At 28.9% G+C, this 19944-nt stretch overlaps 7 protein-coding genes across 10 annotated transcripts; 4 read left to right on the top strand and 3 right to left on the bottom strand.

Moving 5' to 3' along the window:
• Positions 1-78: 78 nt before the first annotated feature.
• On the top strand, positions 79-1842 carry OCT59_015130 (uncharacterized protein; the record flags this gene model as incomplete). Its single annotated transcript, XM_066139796.1, has 9 exons — positions 79-421; positions 521-738; positions 798-897; positions 974-1122; positions 1200-1424; positions 1494-1524; positions 1601-1607; positions 1694-1752; positions 1826-1842. The coding sequence occupies 9 exons, from the start codon at positions 79-81 to the stop codon at positions 1840-1842; spliced, it is 1149 nt and encodes a 382-aa protein (XP_066002636.1).
• Positions 1843-2200: 358 nt separating this feature from the next.
• Positions 2201-4195, bottom strand: OCT59_015129 (uncharacterized protein). The gene is made up of 6 exons (XM_025323023.2): positions 3889-4195; positions 3771-3809; positions 3599-3690; positions 3003-3524; positions 2900-2937; positions 2201-2825 (listed from the first exon to the last, which is right to left on the bottom strand). Exons 1-6 carry the CDS (start codon positions 3983-3985, stop codon positions 2396-2398), a joined length of 1218 nt encoding a protein of 405 aa, XP_025164718.1. The 5' UTR covers positions 3986-4195; the 3' UTR covers positions 2201-2395.
• OCT59_015128 (uncharacterized protein) lies at positions 4143-5006 on the bottom strand. Its single transcript, XM_025323024.2, has 3 exons — positions 4877-5006; positions 4597-4800; positions 4143-4523 (listed from the first exon to the last, which is right to left on the bottom strand). Exons 1-3 carry the CDS (start codon positions 4995-4997, stop codon positions 4507-4509), a joined length of 342 nt encoding a protein of 113 aa, XP_025164719.2. The 5' UTR covers positions 4998-5006; the 3' UTR covers positions 4143-4506.
• Positions 5007-5167: 161 nt separating this feature from the next.
• Positions 5168-6783, top strand: OCT59_015127 (H(+)-transporting V1 sector ATPase subunit D). The gene is made up of 8 exons (XM_025323025.2): positions 5168-5243; positions 5314-5431; positions 5501-5580; positions 5856-5968; positions 6059-6162; positions 6234-6379; positions 6452-6525; positions 6603-6783. Exons 1-8 carry the CDS (start codon positions 5200-5202, stop codon positions 6674-6676), a joined length of 753 nt encoding a protein of 250 aa, XP_025164720.1. The 5' UTR covers positions 5168-5199; the 3' UTR covers positions 6677-6783.
• Positions 6698-7785, top strand: OCT59_015126 (uncharacterized protein). The gene is made up of 2 exons (XM_025323026.2): positions 6698-6962; positions 7110-7785. The coding sequence occupies exons 1-2, from the start codon at positions 6860-6862 to the stop codon at positions 7760-7762; spliced, it is 756 nt and encodes a 251-aa protein (XP_025164721.1). The 5' UTR covers positions 6698-6859; the 3' UTR covers positions 7763-7785.
• A 73-nt stretch (positions 7786-7858) lies between these two features.
• Positions 7859-9781, top strand: OCT59_015125 (uncharacterized protein). Of its 4 annotated transcripts, none has more exons than XM_066139793.1 (7): positions 7859-7976; positions 8040-8190; positions 8259-8316; positions 8385-8514; positions 8596-8662; positions 9268-9411; positions 9482-9781. In XM_066139793.1, the coding sequence occupies exons 3-7, from the start codon at positions 8299-8301 to the stop codon at positions 9516-9518; spliced, it is 396 nt and encodes a 131-aa protein (XP_066002633.1). In that variant the 5' UTR covers positions 7859-7976; positions 8040-8190; positions 8259-8298; the 3' UTR covers positions 9519-9781. The 4 variants fall into 4 exon arrangements, with proteins under 4 accessions (XP_066002633.1, XP_025164722.1, XP_066002635.1 ...); XM_025323027.2 differs by having other exon boundaries at positions 8482-8514; positions 9482-9772; XM_066139795.1 differs by having other exon boundaries at positions 8482-8514; positions 8596-8678; positions 9482-9772.
• OCT59_015124 (uncharacterized protein) lies at positions 9778-13321 on the bottom strand (the record flags this gene model as incomplete). The annotated part of the gene is made up of 12 exons (XM_025309698.2): positions 9778-10602; positions 10674-10699; positions 10842-11238; positions 11301-11396; positions 11468-11521; positions 11691-11777; positions 11849-11946; positions 12026-12116; positions 12187-12423; positions 12494-12679; positions 12753-13160; positions 13244-13321. 12 exons carry the CDS (start codon positions 13319-13321, stop codon positions 10285-10287), a joined length of 2076 nt encoding a protein of 691 aa, XP_025164723.2. The 3' UTR covers positions 9778-10284.
• Between the last annotated feature and the right edge of the window lie 6623 nt (positions 13322-19944).

Below are 19944 nucleotides of genomic sequence, written 5' to 3'. Positions count from 1 at the left end.
TGCTACAACAGTTTTATAAGAGAAACCTGATTTTCGTTTGTAAGCTTGTTGTCCAAGTCCGTAACAAAGCCGACCAACATGCAAATCCCAAAAGGTATGAGCGGCACTACTCAAGCTGGACCTAGTAACTCCCAAAAAGGGAAAGCTAAGATGTCAGCTAGCAGCCCAAAACCCACCCCTACTAACAATCGCCGAAACGGCGACTCACAAACTCCGCTTCCTAATGTCGACGAGCGCTTTGAACGCGTTACGTATCTTTCAAATGGTCGTATAGACACCTACCAAATTAAATCTAAATTAACTGAATACTTGGGGCATAATTCTTCCACTTATTGGGATGCTTTGAAACGATTAATCTATTGTAAGATTCGCCGTGTTGACTTTGATGAAATTGTGAGACCTTTATTCGATAGAGAGCATCGTATGTATAATAAATTTCATATCCTTTAAATATTTGATAATGAGATTTATTATTATATAACAATTGATTAAATGTATGTTTCATAATTTTTTTGTTCAGTGGATCTCCATAATATGCTATTATTCGGAATATTGAGAAATTGTCTTTACAAGGAGGGTCCCCCGCCGCAACCCGAAACGCAGTCGAAGAAGCGTGGGCGAGATGGCGATGAAGAATCTTCAGGTATCTCGGCACCCGATGCCAAAAGAAAAAGATTAAAGGAAATTATTATGGGACTTCCTAGAGATGAAAGAGAACGAATAAAAGATATCGCAAAGGTATGAATTAAGGTTATTAACCAATTTAATTTAGATAATAAACATTTATTTTCTATCAGAATCGGCAGCAAGAATCTTATACTTCGACGCCCTTACCATCACCGAGACAAGAACGACTCCCCCGGTATGAGGCCGAAGACGGAGTTTTCCGGCCTCAAGGTTAGATAATACCTTCTTTACATTTATCGCAATTATAATTTAAATTTATATTAATTTTTTTTAAAAAAAAATTTAGCCGACGACACGCATGTATTGACATGCGTTGAACAAAAAGCATTGCCGGATCACCGTGCGCTCTTCGGGAGATTAACTGAAATTGCCCATGCAAATGAACTTCAAAGTGTCTCCGAAGATTGTGTCCAGTTGATGAATTATGCACTGGAGGTTAGTTTTGGTAAATATATGTTGTTATGTTCTTGCTAATGATGCTTACATATGCGGAAATTTATTTTACATGATAGTCACATTTAAAGAATATACTGGGCAATTGTATACAAAAGACGAGGTCCGGTGGTTCAGCCTTGGGAGCTCGCGGTGGCTTAGCAAAAATTGGTCGGGCGTATCAAGATAGGGCTACAATCACTGGACAAGATCTGGCCTTTTCTCTGGATATGTCTCCCCATATCCTTGTCGAGCCTTCGTTGGCTCGTGAGCGGTTGACTTCTGTTGTATTAAATGACAGTGAAGTGTGTGTTGAAGAAGAAGAATGTGTCGAGGAGACTGCTGCAACGGGGAACAATGTGTTCTCCGCTTAGATTATCACAAAAGAGCAGAAGTCGGAGGGCGGTAAATAATTCCACAATTGATGTTCTTGTGGTCTTATTTATTAAGATATTTGGCAAACTAACTAATAATTTTATAGAGCCAAGGTGTAGGCGCAGGTGTAAAAGCATAAAAAAAACCAGCTGGCATCAAAAATGGATTATTATGCTCGAGTTATTTTGATAACCCAAAGAATGGATGAATATGTACCAGCGCTGTATATATTTGAGATTTTAAAAAGCCTTTACGAAGGTAAATATAGTAAATATATTAGGTTATTCTTAAATTCTATACAATATATTTAATAAATTCTTATGAATTGTAGGTTATGTATATAAATAAATTTGGATATAATGTTGTTACGAGGAAAAAGCTTTATTATTTTAAATTATTAAGGAGGGTATATGTCAATAAAGAAGTAAAAACAAAATAGATTATTATAATATTCGAATATACTTACATCTAATAAATAAAATGATGTTCAGTTTAAGCATGTAAATAATTTATAATTATTATAATGTATAAAAATCATTGAAATCAAATATTAATAAACTTTTTTGATTATAATAACGGGTTTTGGAGCGTTTACAATTATTACTTTTCAAATCTAACCATTTCTAACCATTTCGGTGCTGACCGGTTAAAAATTTAATTTATAATGTTCTGGTAGAGCAGGTAGAATAAAGTTATCCGATTTTTGATTCGACTGCTTAATTTATTCCCAAGTAAAATTTTTAAGAATACAAATAGTATATAATACTAAATTGCATTTAACAAACTATGTTCATTATTATTATTTTACTTCTATATTAATTTAATTTTTTTTTTAATTTACATTGTTTTTTTTAATAAGCAAAGTAAAAATTGTTTCTTAGTGTTAAAAATTTGATCATTATCATAATATCCTTCCACCTCCAGTTCCACCCCTGGTGTTACTCCGTTGGGCTTGTTGCATCATCATGGCCATTCTATCTTCTTGTGCTTGAGATTGTCTTCTAGCGTCATCTATTAATCTAGTTCGTAGATCAGGATTAAAAGAATATATTAATCCGTCACCGGGAGGTTTACCAAATGGTATAAACCATAACCACCATTTATTTCCCATAACATCTTTCCAATTCTTTTTCCAACCAAGATTCCACAGATTTTCACCAGGCTGAGTAGTTGTCACACCGTAACCTAATGGATTCTCAACGTCAAATTGTACACGTACATTGTACGTTCTTGTACGAAACGAAATACTTTCAATCGTAGTTCTATTCCGCAGCACATACGTTGTATGAACTAATGTAAATCCTGTAAGTAAAAGACCAAATATAAATCCACTGTTGTAATTTAAAAAAAAATTAGAATGGAATATAAGTAGAATCATCCTTTGATGAAATCAAATTATACCCACAATATCATTATAATAATCAACTGTATATCAAGATACTTCTACAATAAAAAATAAATTAGTTACTCAAATAATTGAATTTTGTTCAATAAAAGAAATATCTTACATCTTCCTTTAATTGTTCCACTAATACAGGTATAGTAGCAGCAAATGCAAAATCAGCATATAGTGAAGTATATACTATGAACAGATAAAAACATTTATAATTGAAATAACCCACACATCCGTTAACCCATGGACAATGATGATCCATTTTTAGCACGCAGGTATCACATTCGGAACAATGATGACATCTATCAGGTTTCACATAATTACATCTATCACACCATCTTAGTCTTCCGTCCCTTTTACTTATAAAAATATTCGGCATTGAAACCATTATACTTGAAGAAGAAGGATTAGAAGTAGCAGCGTTAGTATTAGAAGTTGATGCTGCCACTGTTGGAGACACACTATCTTTAATGAAAGCATTTTCCATTTGTAATAAGGCATCAGCATTTGATGTATTAATTGGATTTGTTACAGGATTAAAATGATGAATGGTAAACGTTGTTGGTTGTGATACATTGACTGTAACATCATCATCTGGTGAATGTGAATTTCTTTGTTGCTCTGATTGTTTCGGTGACTGTAATAATGAATTTATAAGTAACCCAAATGCTGACTATTTTGAAACTATTTTGATTTATTTTCAATGCTTACTTTTGAAGGTGATCCAGGACCTTGAAGTAAAATTCTAAAATATGATAACAAAGTCATTACAAACAAAATGTTGTAAATTACCAGATATATCACTGAAAATTTATGTTATATAATTTAGAAGAACGTTGATTTGAAATTTTACAAATTCACTGCATTAATTAATTTAACATACCAGCTTGTGCAATTTTATCATAATCTATTAAACGATTAACTAAGAAAATAAAATATAAATTTACAATTTACGTAACGCGTGCTATCATACTAAAATAACTAAAGTCATATCAACTTACCACATATTCGAAATACAAAGACATAGTATGTATAACCTACGAGAGATAAGACCACCACAGGCATAAACCGACCAACAAATATTGTCAACGAATACATTATATTATTATATCTCCATATAAATGTATCTATCAATATATTATTATAAATACTGTTGAATCAAAAATTTTTGTACGTAAAACAAGGAGTAATTCTTGAGAAAGAGAACAATAGCAAAAATATAAAGAAAAAAATTTAAATATAAACGTGACTTTATAATAGATATAAGAAAAAGGGCGATAGAGTATTTATACAAAATATACAAAATACGAAAAACGGAGAAAGTAAGTACATCATGATATATATAATAAAATTGTTCTTTATGTTGTAATACGTTAAACTTTCTGTATAGATGTTGTAAATGAGTTAAATTATTACCAATCAGCAAATAATATATAATTATTTTATTAGAAACCTGATTTTAATAAATTAAAATTAGTATATAGTACTTATATAGTATACTATTACAGATCAACATCAACATTAAATCTTGCTTCTTTGTTATAAAAAAAAATATACAGTATATATTATAAATTAAATTATTCTTTATCTTTAAAAAGAAGGAAACTATAATCGTCCATTTATTTCATTGTGTGTACTATTCAAATAAAAAAAAATTTAGTATAAATATGTCAGAAAAAATCAAGGACTTTTTAAAATAATTAACCAACCAAGTTGATCCTCTTCCATAGAGTTTATGTTAGGATTATGTTCAAGAGTTTGAACAAAAGATTCTGGTATTTCAGCTGCAAAACCCTTGATCATATAGTACTCTAAATATATAGATCCTCCGTTATTCACAATTTGTAGTTTTACATCGTCCATTACTTTTTCTGAGGTTTTCGGTTTGAACATAATAACATATTTTTTGGTCACTGTATAAAAGCGTTTGGTCAATAAATCAAAATCAATAACACTAAATAAAAGAAAAAAAATAAAATAAACAAGCACCAGGTTTATCAATAGGTGACGTTTCAGATTGCGGCAATTCAGGTCTTGTCGCAATTATATAAAATATTGCAAGAACGATCGTTAAAAAAAATATTTTTTTAAACATCTTTACTAAAAACATATTCGCAGTATGGTTAGTACGGCAATTTTTCAGTACTTATATAAACTATTTTTGTCATGTGATTGTTAGAATCGTTAGATTTGAACGTTGATAATCTGCAATAATATTAAATACGTTGTACCAGATTTTTTTGATTATAAAACCGGATCAATGTTTCTCTTTTCAATACCAAACACTATTTGCTTGAAGATTCAAATACCAAATGTCTGGAGCAGGACCTAGAATCAACATTTTCCCTACTCGCATGTAAATTTAAAAAATTTCTTTTTTTTTTCGTGTTGAACCTATCTTATTAACTTTCGATCCTTTCATATAGGGCTTTGACTACTATGAAGACAAAGTTGAAAGGGGCACAAACAGGTCACAGCTTGTTGAAACGTAAAAGTGAAGCTCTTACCAAGAGGTTCAGAGCGATCGTTCAAAAAATTGACGAAGTGAGAAATTTTTTTATTATCTTTGTTTATTAATTTGATATTGATGATTATTTTTTTAAAAACTAAAAGGCTAAGCAAAAAATGGGTAAAGTAATGCAAACAGCTTCGTTCTCTTTAGCAGAAGTGTCGTACATTGCTGGTGATATTAGGTAAGTAATTTTTTTCAATAAATTATATATACAGTCAACTCTCTGTAAATGCACCACTTATAAGTGCATTCCCTTCCTAAATGCTCACCTTGATTCGGTCCCAAGTATATATATGACCTCTAATTTTTTACTCTCTATAAATGCACACCTTTTGTACATAATTACACGCTTTTTTCCAGTCCCAAGGGGGGTGCATTTATAGAGAGTTGACTGTATATATATATATATATTTATTTATTTATTTATACAATACTAAATGCAATAATTATTTTAAGTTATCAAGTTCAAGAAAGTGTCAAGAGTGCTCAATTCCGCGTTCGTACAAAGCAAGAAAATGTTTCAGGAGTAATGTTACCTACTTTTGAGAGTTATCTTGAGGGAGGAAATGGTATGTTAGCTTAATATTATTTAATGTTAATAATTTATTTAATTGAATTGTTTCATGCTAAATAATTATTTTATACAATGGCTTGTATAGCTTTTGAATTAACAGGTCTTGGACGTGGCGGTCAACAAGTACAAAAATGTAAAGAAACATATATTAAGGCTGTAGAAACTTTGGTTGAATTGGCCTCTTTGCAGGTAATAACATAAATTTATGTTGTCTTACAAAGAAAATGATTATATTTATATTGTGATATGATTTTATATAGACGGCATTCGTCATTTTGGATGAAGTTATCAAAGTAACTAATCGTCGTGTAAATGCTATCGAGCATGTTATTATACCAAAAATAGAGAATACTATAAAATATATAACTTCTGAATTGGATGAACAAGACCGTGAAGAATTCTTCAGGTGTGTGTGATCATTATACACAGTTAATTACGGAAAATTAATATAACAATTAATCCTTTTTCTTATTAAAAGATTAAAGAAAGTTCAGGGTAAAAAGAAGAAAGATCAACAAGCAGCTGAAATAGAAAAGCTTAGGACTGGCCAAGGTTCATATCTATTAATTAGGTTAACAATTTTAATACTTATATATTATGTTTACTTATATTATTTTACTTTTATTTAGATGACGCACAGAATTATGACTCTCAACCCGCAGATTTATTGGAAAAAAATGACGACACCGACGTTATATTTTAATTTATAATATTTTTTAGATTCTATAATTAATTATTTATTTATAAAACTTTATTCTGAACCAATAAATAAATTACTTTCTATATTTTAAATTTCACATGAAATTTCTAAATTGGTTATGTCGATTACATAATTATATAAAGTTTAAAAAATTTGAATTTTTTTGATCACCTATCTCTTTCAAAGATGGAAATAAATAACGAAAATTTGATATTTCCAATATCAATTCCACAAGACTCCATTAAGATTGATGATATATATGAAGAAGTTTTTCTTTTGTTCACAGAAGGTCGTCCTTTAGAATGGCAACATAATCGTGTTGTAACACAAAAAAAAGATTATGTTGAAGTTTTAATCAATGGTTGTTACTTGAACTTTTTTATCAATATAATCTCAATATATTATTTACTTTTTAACTTTCTTTTCTGAAAATTAGACAATATTAGTGTAAACATTTCACAAAATCAATCCCTTCTTTCTGTCCGCGGTACAACGGGAACCGTCCTTTGGGACTCTAGCATTATGCTAGCAAAATTTATGAATAATCATCGCACGTGGTTAAATTTTTCAACAGAAAAAACAAAAATACTTGAGTTAGGTTCGGGATGTGGATTAACAGGTATAAGTCTCGTTCCTTTGGTAAAATTGGTAACATTGACCGATCAAGCGAATGTTTTGCCGCACCTCTGGAAAAACGTTAAACGAAACTTGGGAAAAGATTATATGAATGTAATTGTAACAGATTTATTATGGGGTGAAGAAATTGATAAAGATATTCTAAAACATCAATGGGATTTTGTTATTGCTAGTGACTGCGTATACAACGAATTCATACTTGATGCTTTTATTACAACTTTAACTAAAATTTGTCTTTGCGGAAAAAATAATGAAATTCATCCTACAATTGCTATTATTGCATTAGAACTTAGATCAGATACAACTCATTTGGTATTTTTGGAAAAAATGAATGATTTTGTGATATGGCGATTGCCAAATTCGATGTATGGAGAAGAATTCAGTAGAGGTTATGTACTTTATGTCGCTTGGCTTAAAGCCTTAAAAACTAAGCTTTTTGATTGGGTTAAGTAAATAAATGCTAAGATTCATATTTGATTTTCGTCATTTTTTATCAATGATTCAGTGCTACAGTTATAAAAAGTATAAATAAGCCCACTGGTTTAACTTGCAAAAATTTTTTTTCTCTCTTTTTTTGAAAAAAAAAAAAAAAATACGAAATCGAACTACCAGTAAAATAGAGTTTTGCTTAAATAACTGTTCAGAAAATGGCACTTTTCATTGGAAGGTACTGTCATATAATAATAACTTGACCTTTTTCCTTCACTTCTTATTGTTATTTGAATTTCAGGTTATCATTGGATACCCACCCACGAGATCTTGAACATATCTTTGACAAATATGGGCGTCTTAATCGGTTGGAAGTAAAACGAGGTTACGCTTTTGTTGAATATCAGGACGAGAGGGATGCATCCGATGCAATGAAAGAAACTGACGGTTTGGTGTGTATGTTAAAGTACGGACATTCAAAAAATTTGAGGTATTAATATAGGTATAATTTTTATATTAGCGAGTGCGCGGAAATCGTATTGTTGTTGAGTGGGCAAAAAATGGTGGGAGAAAGCCAGGTAGGTTTTTGGAATAAAATGAACATATACGTTATAACTTACTAGAAAATGAAATTTTCATTTAACAGCATTACTCGATTTCAATGGATTCAAAGAACCAAGAATTATTCCGTTGTAATATCAATATTAACAAAAAAAAATATTATATATCTTTTTGCTTTACAGCCGAAAATCAATGCTTCAAATGTGGTAGAGAAGGTACTTATAACATTTAATATTGTACTTCGAAATTTTGTTAAATGATAAGAAAATTATATGAGTTCTGTTAAAATCTTTAAGGTCATTGGGCAAAGGACTGTCGTTCGAGTCGTAGAGAAAGGCGAAGGAGCAGGAGTCCAAGAAGAAGGTTTGTTTTCGTTAAGGTTGTTTTTTGTTAATATTTTTCTTATTTTATATATTGCTTCCAAGAAAGATAATTGTTAGGTTGAGAGAAGTTCAGTTTGTATAGACCTAGTAATGTTCGACGGGTCCATTTCAACCGTGTGGTCGTGACAACATTATATGTCACATGATCACATTATTCGACAATTATATATAGAAAAATGTTTATATAAATATTTAAACCCGTATAAAGCCGCGTGTAATATTCTAAAAGGAATGGTGCTTGGTAAACCAAATTTGTGTCAGAATTTAATTGTTTCCGCGAGAAGAATTAAATGTTTTTCAAAAGTCTGCCAGAGTAACAAATCCGACCAACCTATGATTATTGAATAATGATGGTCTAAGACCCTTGTCCGTATCTGAAATCTCGTGGCAATTGAATGGTCGAAATCCGTTTCAAAGTATTACCGGCAACTTTCTATTCCGCCGAATGTTCAAAATTATAATCTTTATATGTATTTTTTCCCTATTCAAAATGTTCAGCGAGATTTAGTCATCTTTAAAACCTATCTCACTATTTTTTGATCTTGGATAGATGTTGTTAACATAATAATACTTTTTATTTTGTAGATCTCGTTCTCGTTCTCGTTCTCGTTCTCCCAGGAGATCACTAACACCAAGACGTGATCGTGATGATCGTGATGATAGGTATTATAGGAGATATTCTGACGATGAAAGAGATAAACGGCATAGTCACGAAGACAGAAGATATTCGTAAGTTTATCAATAAACTTAATATTATGCCCGTATTAACATATTAATTAATGTAAAATTTATTATTCAGCACGGACAGATCCTCTAGCGAACGAGGTCAAGGTTAAACTGATTTACTACATCGTGATACGCTTTAAATGTGTTGTATAGTTATGTTATTTGGATGAGCATTTAGGTGGTGATTTTTTTTTCTTTTTCCATCCATTCAATGTATTATACTTGTATGTTAAAATGTGATATTATCAATATCATTACTTTCATACTAAATCTCGGAACCATTAATATAATAGTTTTCTTTATCGAAAATAATAAATTCCGAGATATTTACCTGAAAAATAAAATTAGATGTCCTCGTATTTAAATTTTCCTCTCATGCAGAATTTTTTTTCTTTAAATTCATTACATCGGTTAATCATTAAACAAATAAATAAAGACCCACTTTTCTTAAGTATTAGCCAATTTTTTTTTTTTGAAATATAATACTAGTTGGTATTTGTCCTCCAAAATTGATAAACAATCTAAATAGGATATTTAGTATATAATATAACCATGGTAAAGAAAATGAACAATTATAATGTAATTTCAAACAAAAAAGAAAAAGTAAATAAAAAAAAATGGTAATATGATTGCAAGCGCAACAAAGATCAACAATTATAATACAAGAAATTATAAAAATTCAAGTGTACATTATGTACTTGTTAAAATTAAAAGAAAGGAAGAAGGGGAGAAATTGGAGTGATATAAAAAATAACTCGTATAAGCAAGATTTTAATTATCTTCTTTCAACACGACAACCTATAATAGACTACTTATTTAACAAAGGAAAAATATAAAGATAAAATAAAAATAATATAAAAAGTCTTTCCGGTTTATTTATGTAGGAACTCTCATATTTCCATCATTTAATAATGTATCGATCCAATACAATATAATCTGAAATGAACGCATAGTCCAGCCTTCATCACGCAAGTCATTTGGAAGCCATTCGCTATATGGAATATTTCCCTGATTGTTATCAAGTACAAACACAGATGTAATAATTCCGAAAAGATAAATTACAAGTGTGTAGAGTGCGAATGTAACAGTACTGTTAACCATATTATGTTGAGCAACAGTCATGTTTTGATTGCGTGTGACAAGCGCCTTCGATGATTGCATCGCCGCTTGTTCAATTTTTTCTGACGATTGTGGCTAGAATGGACCAATTTCAATTAAATGTTCTATAACATATATCATGATGATAAAAAATTAGAAATGCATACCTCTATTTCTGGAACTGGAGTTGCTGCTATATTTAATGGAAAATTCGATAATATTAGCAAAAGTTATAATATGAAATAGTTATGTACAACAAAAATAATATAAATTTGGTAAAATTTAATGTTGAGTTAAAAATAAAGCCAATTAAATAATTTAAATTAATGATTAACCTTTCCGCTTGCTTTTTCTTGCTGATTGGCGAAGTCTTGAATGTCTCATTAAATCAGTACTATCTCCATCAACACTATTCCTAATTTGTCTATCTCTTTTATCATGTGCACCTGGTGCTATATCTCGGTTCCTTAATATGCCTTCAATCAAGGCATATTGAACTCCTAATTCTGAAGATAGTATTTGATATTGTGATTCAATATCCCTACCAGAGGTGTTTCGTGCAATTCCGCTTGCATCTGTTACTTGACGACGACTTGAACGTGATCCACTTTGTTTTCGGTTTGTATGATCGGTATCAGCACCACGATATCTTTCCAGTTCGCCGGATCGTGAATGCGATTGCTCTTCACTTGCGTTTATATCTGATGTATTATCCTTACGTCGTCGTTGGGTCTAATTATGAATTAGTCAACATATTTTCTTAATAAAGAAAATTTCTAGAAAAAAATAACTACCTTGCTAACAGTTAGTCTTACATCATCCGTGTTCGAATCTGAACCACCTTCTTCTATCGACGCAAGCGCATTGTCAAATAGCTCTGTTTGCAGGCTCTGCAAACATAATTAGATTATATAATTGTCCATTGTTTCATTTTATAACAAAATATTATCATATACTATACCTTATTGTTATTGCCTATGTTTTCTACGTCATTGGCAACATCGAGTTCAGTAAGCTTATATTAAGAATAATATGCTATAAATAAAGTAAAACTCTTATGAAAAATTTTAAGAAGGATATTTTTTATTGGTATTCAGTCCTCTGCTACTTCGAATTTCCTCTAAATCGAGTTTTAATTTATCAATCGTTTCTTTTAAGTACAAATTCTCGTCTCGTTGTCTTACAAGTTCGTTCTCGTGTTGTTGAGCAGCTTCTGCATTCTTTTCTAACTTTATCAATGCAGATTCCAAACGCTCTCGATCTTCAGTCCACTTAAAAAATAAATAAATGCTTAAAAAATATATATTAAATAAAAAAAAAATATTAAAAAACTAAATTTTACCGCTCGTCTTTCCATAGAAAAGAATGTAAGGTTTCGTTCCGTATTAGACAATTCTTCTTCCTTAATTCGTACAAGATCTTTCAACTTTTCGGCTTCCTCTGTTCATAAATTAAAATAATATTAATAACAAATAAATGCTCATAGCTACAATAGTTAGAACAAATAATATTAATGTACCGCATTGTTCTTCATATTGTCTCTTAAGATGACTATAAAGTTGCTTTTGGCTAGATAAATTCTTTCCCACTTTCTGTATCTCTCCCTCCAACTAAAATATAGATAAATATAGTAAATATATTTTCTATGTTAAATAAGTAATAAATAATAATAATATATACTGCAGAAATTTGATGCAAATTCGTCTTTTCTTTGCTTTTATGATCCTGAATTTCACGTTTTTTAGTTGCTAAATCTGCTTTTGTTTCATCCAATTTATGTTGTAATTCTTCAATACGATCCTCATGTTGACGGGCTACGGAAGCCAAATGACGTTCAGATTCTTTGAGGCGTTTAGTAAGATCAACAGTATGACGGTAAAGACGGCTGAGTTGGACAGCAGGATCGTCATTATTACTCTATAAATTTATTAACAAAAATATTACAATTCGGAATTTTTCTAAATTTACAGTAAAAATATAACCATACAGTTTTTATCAAATTAGAAACCGCTTCGTCAATTCCACCACTCCCCTCAAAAGACTCTACAATTTCTTCCGAAGGATCATAATAAGGCTTAGTATAAGAAGATGACATCATGCTACCAGGTGATTCATAAAATCCAGATGATGATAAACGTCTTGAACGCCCTGATGCTGAACTGCTATCCTCACCCTACGTTACATGAACAAAAAGTTAGAAAAGAACTGTAATAATCTGCTTGTTTTCATTATTAAAAATTACATACATCAGTTTCTTGAGGAATAGACATTGAACCATCCCTATTACCAACATGCCTATTTCGCCAATTACTACGAACCGATCCAAATTTAGTGACTGATCTCCGAGGCGTCATTGGTTCTGAAGAAGCTGTAGAACCAACTGTAGTATTATTAGAAGGAGCTGACGGCTGTAACTTAGTTATGAGCTGAAGAACGTCATCAACAGAGACTTCCATATCAGGATTCTGTTCACAAAACATCTGAAACATAGGCCTAGTGTCATCCTTTAAAAGTCTTGATGTTTGATTCCTTTCAAATTTTTCAATCATAGAGAAAAGATCCCTCGAAACAATTCTCCCACGGTTTTCTTTATCAAAGTCTGCAAAAATTTGTTCCAACTGCGATTTTAAGGCATTATATTCATTTTGCGAAAGCTATATGAAAATTGTTACAAAAATTAAGTTACAAATTAACTAACATGGTGAAAAAATTTTTTTATTGTTTAGCGGAGGCCAACCTGTTCGGAAACCTTTGACTCATCGGAATTAGACGGTTGATGCCCGTCAGTATTTGGCGGGCTTATTTGAAAACTCATTACGATGAAATATGTTTGTTTGTTCGAATCGTCAAAACGAACGCTTTCAGCACGAAAAGCTTAAAGGAAGGGAGTGTTTATTCGTAGAATTAAAGTTGGACAGCTGGTGTTCGTATACTACTATATATAAATAAATTTACAGTTGTCAAAAAGCTAAAAAATTAGGGTATTTACTGAAAAGATAGTAGTTTCGTCGTAACCAAATTTCGAATAAAATGGATTCCTAATTTGTAAACCTGTTTGGATATGTTTATGTGTATTTAATTGGTTTGGTTGGAAGGAGAGAATAAAAGATAATTAATTATTAGTACAAACGTTTAAAAAGGATAGGAAGAGGAAGGTAGGATATTGGCAGTTGGATGACAGTCAGTCGCACAAGTCAAAAAGAAAATAATTTTTTTTTAATTTCTCAACATTAAAAAAGAAAGCCAAAAACGATAGACATATGTACGTACGCTAGTGCAATGTATACGGGACCCAGGATAGTCAAGGGATACTTTAAAAGCATGCAATTATAAAATGACGATACTGAATTCTACAATCAGAAAAAATTAATTTGATTTATTTGATTTACAGAATTGTAAAAACTTTTTGTTTACCATAAATATTTTTTTAATTATATTATTATGTTATAAAGTTACCCATTTTCAATTGATTCACGTGATATTTTGGCTCAAATTATGTTAAATGTTGAAATATTATTAAAAATTTTAAATTCTTATTAGTAACAATCAGTATTTTTAATTTATTAATTTATTTGTAAATATTTATTATTTACAATTATTTTAAAATTTTTTACATTTATGTTTATTAAATATAGACATATATTTTTTATTTATTACTTTAACTTTATTTCTATATTATTAGTAGATTAGCTAAGCTGATTCTATTAATAATAATTATATTTCATTTTGCAGTATTTAATTTTGCTTTTTTTTTTAATTGACATTTATAAATTTATTTGAAAATATTTAATTTTACAATATATACTTCACATATATTTTTATAAGTTTTTTAATTTTTTTTTTATTTATAATATTTGCAATTAGTATAAAAAAAATTAGTACTAATCAAATCCTTTTTTTTTCTGGCTATTTTTATTTTTTAGAGTATTAAGCAATTTTAATTTAATTAATTTAATCTATAGTATTGAAAAAATATATATTATAATATTAGATTATAACTAATTTTCACTTGGGATGATTTGGCAATTTTTCACCTAAAGTGATTTAACCTGATAATTTTATATATTTTTATATAATTTACTCGGTGATATCACCTTTTTATGTTTGTTTATTTTTTTTTTAATATATTCAAATAATCTTTTTTTTCTTTAGGCTCTTTTGCTACTTTGTATAATATTTAAAGTACATTATTTTTTTTTCATTTTACTTGTTTTCTACTAACTTTATTTTATTCTTTAAATTCTTTGGTTCTTTCAGTTTTACAATTAAGATATATATATATATCCAGCATTATATGGGCGTTTCTTTTTATTTTTTATTTCATTCTTATATTTCATTTCTTACATTTTGTATTTTACTCTTTTTAGATCTTTCAGTTTTTCTCTACAATTACTAAGATATGTTTTTTATTTTTTTGTTTTTATCTATTTATTTCTATTCCCTACTAACTTTATTTCTTCTTTTATTTTATAGATTTAGTTTTTACTTAATTTCCTGTTTATTCTCTTTTTTATTTTTTTGTTCTTTTTTCATCTTTTCATTTTTTTTGCTTTTTTTATTTTTCCTTTCCTTCATTTTTTCCATTGTTTTTTATTTTCTTTTTGTTCCTTTCATTTTTTTTTATTTATACTTCATCTCTTTTATTCCTTTATACTACCTTTTATTCCTTTTATTCCCTTTACTTTATTTCATCTTCTCTTTATTCTTTTTATTTTTTTTTCATTTCCATTTAATCTTTTTTATTTCTTTCATTTTTTTTACTTTCTCTTTGCTTCATTTCGTCACTTCTTCAATTGTCTTTGTTTCTTTCATTTCCTTTCACTTTTCCTATTTTTTTTATTCACCTTCATTCTTTTCTTCTTTTTTTATTTACATATTTTCTTTCTTTATTATTCACTAGTCGAACAATGTTAAATCAGAGACTAATCAGGTGACTGAATTCCACCCAATTGGTTCCTATTTTTTTAAAAATTTTTATCAATCGGTAAACCTAATTGCTGCCAAAAAATGGCGCAAAAGAAGGATACTCAAGTACCAATCAGTAGAGCTCTGCACGGGTCGGGTCGGGTCGGGTAATTTGTCGACCCGAACCGAAAAATTTTATCAGGCTGGCGGGTCAGGTCGGGTGCTCGACCTGACTGATCGTCCTGACCTGAAAGTATTCAGGTCATTTTTCTATAAAATAATATGAAAAAACGCCGTTTTGGCGATTTTTTTCATAAAAGAAGTGGAAAAAAATGCCGTTTCGGCATTTTTCCATTAAATAATATGAAAAAATGCCGCTTTGGTGATTTTTTTCATAAAAGAAGTGAAAAAAAAATGCCATTTTGGCATTTTTACATAAAATAATATGAAAAAACGCCGTTTTGGCGATTTTTTCATAAAGAAGAAAAAAATGCCAAAACGGCATTTTTCTATAAGATAAACGAAAAAATGCCGATTTGGCGATGTTTTCATAAAAGAAGTGAAAAAAATGCCGCTTTGGTGATTTTTTTCATAAAAAAAGTGGAAAAAAATGCCAGTTCGGCATTTTTCCATTAAATAATATGAAAAAACGCCGCTTTGGCGATTTTTTTCATAAAAGAAGTGGAAAAAAAATGCCAAAATGGCATTTTTCCATAAAATAATATGAAAAAATGCCATTTTGGCGATTTTTTTTCATAAAAGAAGTGAAAAAATGCCAAAACGGCATTTTTCCATAAAATAATATGAAAAAACGCCATTTTGGCAATTTTTTTCATAAAAGTTAGTTCGAAAAAAATGCCAAAACGGCATTTTTCCATAAAATAAAATCGAAAAAACGCCATTTCGGCGTATTTGTTTATAAAAAACAATGCCGAAACGGCGTTTTTTTCATAAGGTAACATGAAAAAACGTCATTTCAGAGTATAAACATTTTTTTTGAGCTAAAGTATTCAGGTTGACAAGTCAATCAGTCGAGCATACCGTAGCAAGCTGATACTGGTCGCGGTGACAACCCTGACCTGAATATTTCAGGTCAACCCGACGGGTCACCCGAATTGACCCTTACCTGTGCGGAGCTCTACCAATCAGGATATTCAATAAAGTACCGTAGAGCACTAACTAAACTACCCTGGGTTTTTTACAAATTCACCCCCGTATTTGCAAAATACCCGGGTAGTTTAATCAGGAGGGTATTTTGTATAGAGGGGGGTATCTTGCACAGTTGCACTATGTTGATCAAATATCTTTACACGGTATAAAAAGTATTTGTAGCGTGTTTTGGAGGATGGTGAAGATGATTACAATAACTGGGATGAATTTTAATAGTTGTAAAGATAAATCAAATTAATAAAAATACGTTTATATATAAATAAATAAAAGGTTTAATAAATACAAGTAAATCGGCTATTTCCAGTTCAAAAAAAAAATTAACTATGTAAAATACCCGGGTTTCTTACAAAATTTTGTCCCAAAACCATAGGGGGTAGTTTACACAGGGGGGGTAGTTTAGTCAGTGCTTTACGGTATAATCGGGTATTAATAGTTACCAATAGAATATTTACTATTTGACATATCAGTATACCGATTGATAACTTTTTGATAAATTTATAACAATAAAAAATCTTCTAATTGCATACATTTTTATTTAAAATTATTTGATATTTCACAATAATTTCATTTAATAATTTAAATTTATTAATTATTAAAAATACAAAATCAGAAATACTACTAATACTATTATATTTTCTTATACTTTCAAAACTTCATCAGGAAATTTGTTTAGGTGTAATTTAGTGTAATATTTTGGAGATGGTGTAAAATTTCAAAATATTACACTAAAAATGTAATATTACAAAAGTTTACGCTTTTAAATTTGAATAATTATAGTAATTTAAGAATATTGTCTATCTACTAATCCAATCAAGACGATCTATAGCTCATTGGAATCAGCTCATCAAGATGAATCGAATGGTAGTAAAATCACATTTCTACAGTTAATAGAACGCTTTATAGTATGCATGCAATAAAGTTTTAAATTAATAGAAAGCCATTTATTAAATGTAAAAATGCGATTTTACCACCATTTGATTCGTCTTGATGAGCTGATTCCAATGAGATATAGATCATTTTGATTAGATCAGTAAATAGTGAAATATTTTTAAATTACTATAATTATTCAAATTTAAAAGCGTAAACTTTTGTAATATTACGTTTTTAGTGTAATATTTCAAAATTTTACATCACCTCCAAAATATTACACTAAATTACGCCTAAACAAATTTCCTGATATTTATCTGGGATCTTGTATCCAGTTTGGAGCTAATTCCCTATAAAAGAAATAAAAAAACATTAAAGAAAGTTTTTTAAAAAAAAAGTTTCAAAAGTTAAAATAAAACTTACTTATGGGATTCTAGTATATATATCAGAGCTGATTCCCTATAATAGAATAATAAAAAAACGTTTATTAACATTTTTTTAATAGTTTCAAAATTTTTTTTTAAAACTAACCTATAGAATTCGATATCCAACTCCTTATAATAGAATAATAATAAAAAACATTAAAACCCATTTTTTTTTAAATTTTGAAAAAAAATTTCTGAAATTTACCTATAGGATTCAGTATTCAACTTTGGAACTGATTCCCTATAATCATAGTATATTAAAAAAAAATGTTAAAAACGTTTTTTTAATAGTTTTAAAAAATTATTTTTTGAAACTAACCTATAGAATTCGTTATATCTAATTCCTTATAATAATGTATTAGAAAAAAAACGTTAAAAATATTTTTTAAAGTTTTGAAAATTTTTTTTCAAAACTTACTTATGGGATTCATTGTACCTGACTCCCTATAATAGAATAATAAAAAAAAATGTTAAAAAAAATGTTTTTTTAGTAGTTTCAAAAAATTTTTTTGAAACTTACCTATGGGCTATGGGATTCATTATAACTGATTCCTATAATCTATATAATTAAAAAAATTTGTAATGTTTAAATTACATGTATAAATAATTATACAATTGTGTCACCACTGTTTGCCCTTTTTTTTGTTTTATCATCACGTTTTTGCTCACGTTTTTTTTTGTTTGTATGTATTAATTTTATATTAATTCTTTCACATTACTTTTGTATAAATTAACCATTTTTTAAGTAATTTTTTATTTTATTTTTTATTTTATTTTATTTTAGGCCACTCCAATTTAATAGTTTGTTTAACGTACCCCACCCCCCTCATTTTTGAAAAATTTTTAAAAATAAACAAACATATGTTATATCACGTGACTTATAATAACATCACCGATCTGTATAATATTTAAAAGAATTTCTTTCCAGTGTAATTGAATCTACCAAAGAAAATGGTATAATTAATAAAAGTAATATATGTAAACTTATTAATTGCATTATCTGTAATAAATTAAGATGTATTTTTAGTAAAAATGCATTGAGTGATAAAGAAAAAACTATGTTTATTTTTAAATGTTTACTTAATTTGACCCCCTTCCCCCCCTCAATTTTTATATAAAGTTAGGACGTTAAACAAACTATCAAATTGGAGCAGCCTTATTTCAGGAAGAGGAGTGAACGTGATCTGTTCCTTAAACATTTTTTAATAAGTAATAACATTGATAGATTAATTATTATTTATTATTTATAAGTGTATAACATTATATAATAAATTAATGATTTAACAATTTTTGTAGTTAATGATTTTTTTAAGAATTTTAAATAAAGTTTAATTTATAAAGTTGTTTAAAAAAATGATTTTTTTGAATTTTTAAATAAATTTTAATTAGATTCTAATAAAGTTGTTTGAAAAAACATTTTATTACTAATGTAATCAAAAAAAAAATTGTTTTATCGTATAATCGGAAAAAAAAAAAAAAAAAAAAAAATTGTTTTAATGATGTAAACTTTGAATTTATTCTCCATGCCGTTGTACTGATATCATATCCCGAAATGTCTTCTCTTTTTCTTCACGTGTTCATATGTTAATTTATGCATATTGCTATCCAATTTGCATGATGTTGTGTTATATTTTTTCCTTAACACTCATCTTTCTTTATCTGCTCCAATATGTCTGCCATAAGCGAGATTTCAGATTCACGCAAATGAAGATTGCAAAAGAGAGACCGAACATCACTGACAAAGAAGATTTGATGGAAGGCGTCTTGATCTGGAAAACATAAATCAACGTGTTTACACTATGGCGTGAGATTTTAGTTGTGTGAGAAAAATCAGAATAGCAGCCTATCTTCTCCAAAGTTTGCTATACAGTCAACTCCCTCTATATTAGTCACTCCCGTTATAGTCATATTCTACTATATAGTCACACCAGTTGAATGTTCAAAACACTTTATTATTAAAATCTATCCTATATAGTCACAATCTATCTATAGTCACTATCACACCTATCCTCAAAAATCTTATATTAAAAAGAACCGTTTATAATCACAGTTTTATAAAGAATATATTAAA

The sequence above is a fragment of the Rhizophagus irregularis genome, chromosome 23 (assembly GCF_026210795.1).
Source record: "Rhizophagus irregularis chromosome 23, complete sequence".
Lineage (NCBI taxonomy): Eukaryota > Fungi > Glomeromycota > Glomeromycetes > Glomerales > Glomeraceae > Rhizophagus > Rhizophagus irregularis.
Note: the sequence above shows the minus strand (reverse complement) of the source record. Positions and strands in the feature narration are given on the sequence as shown.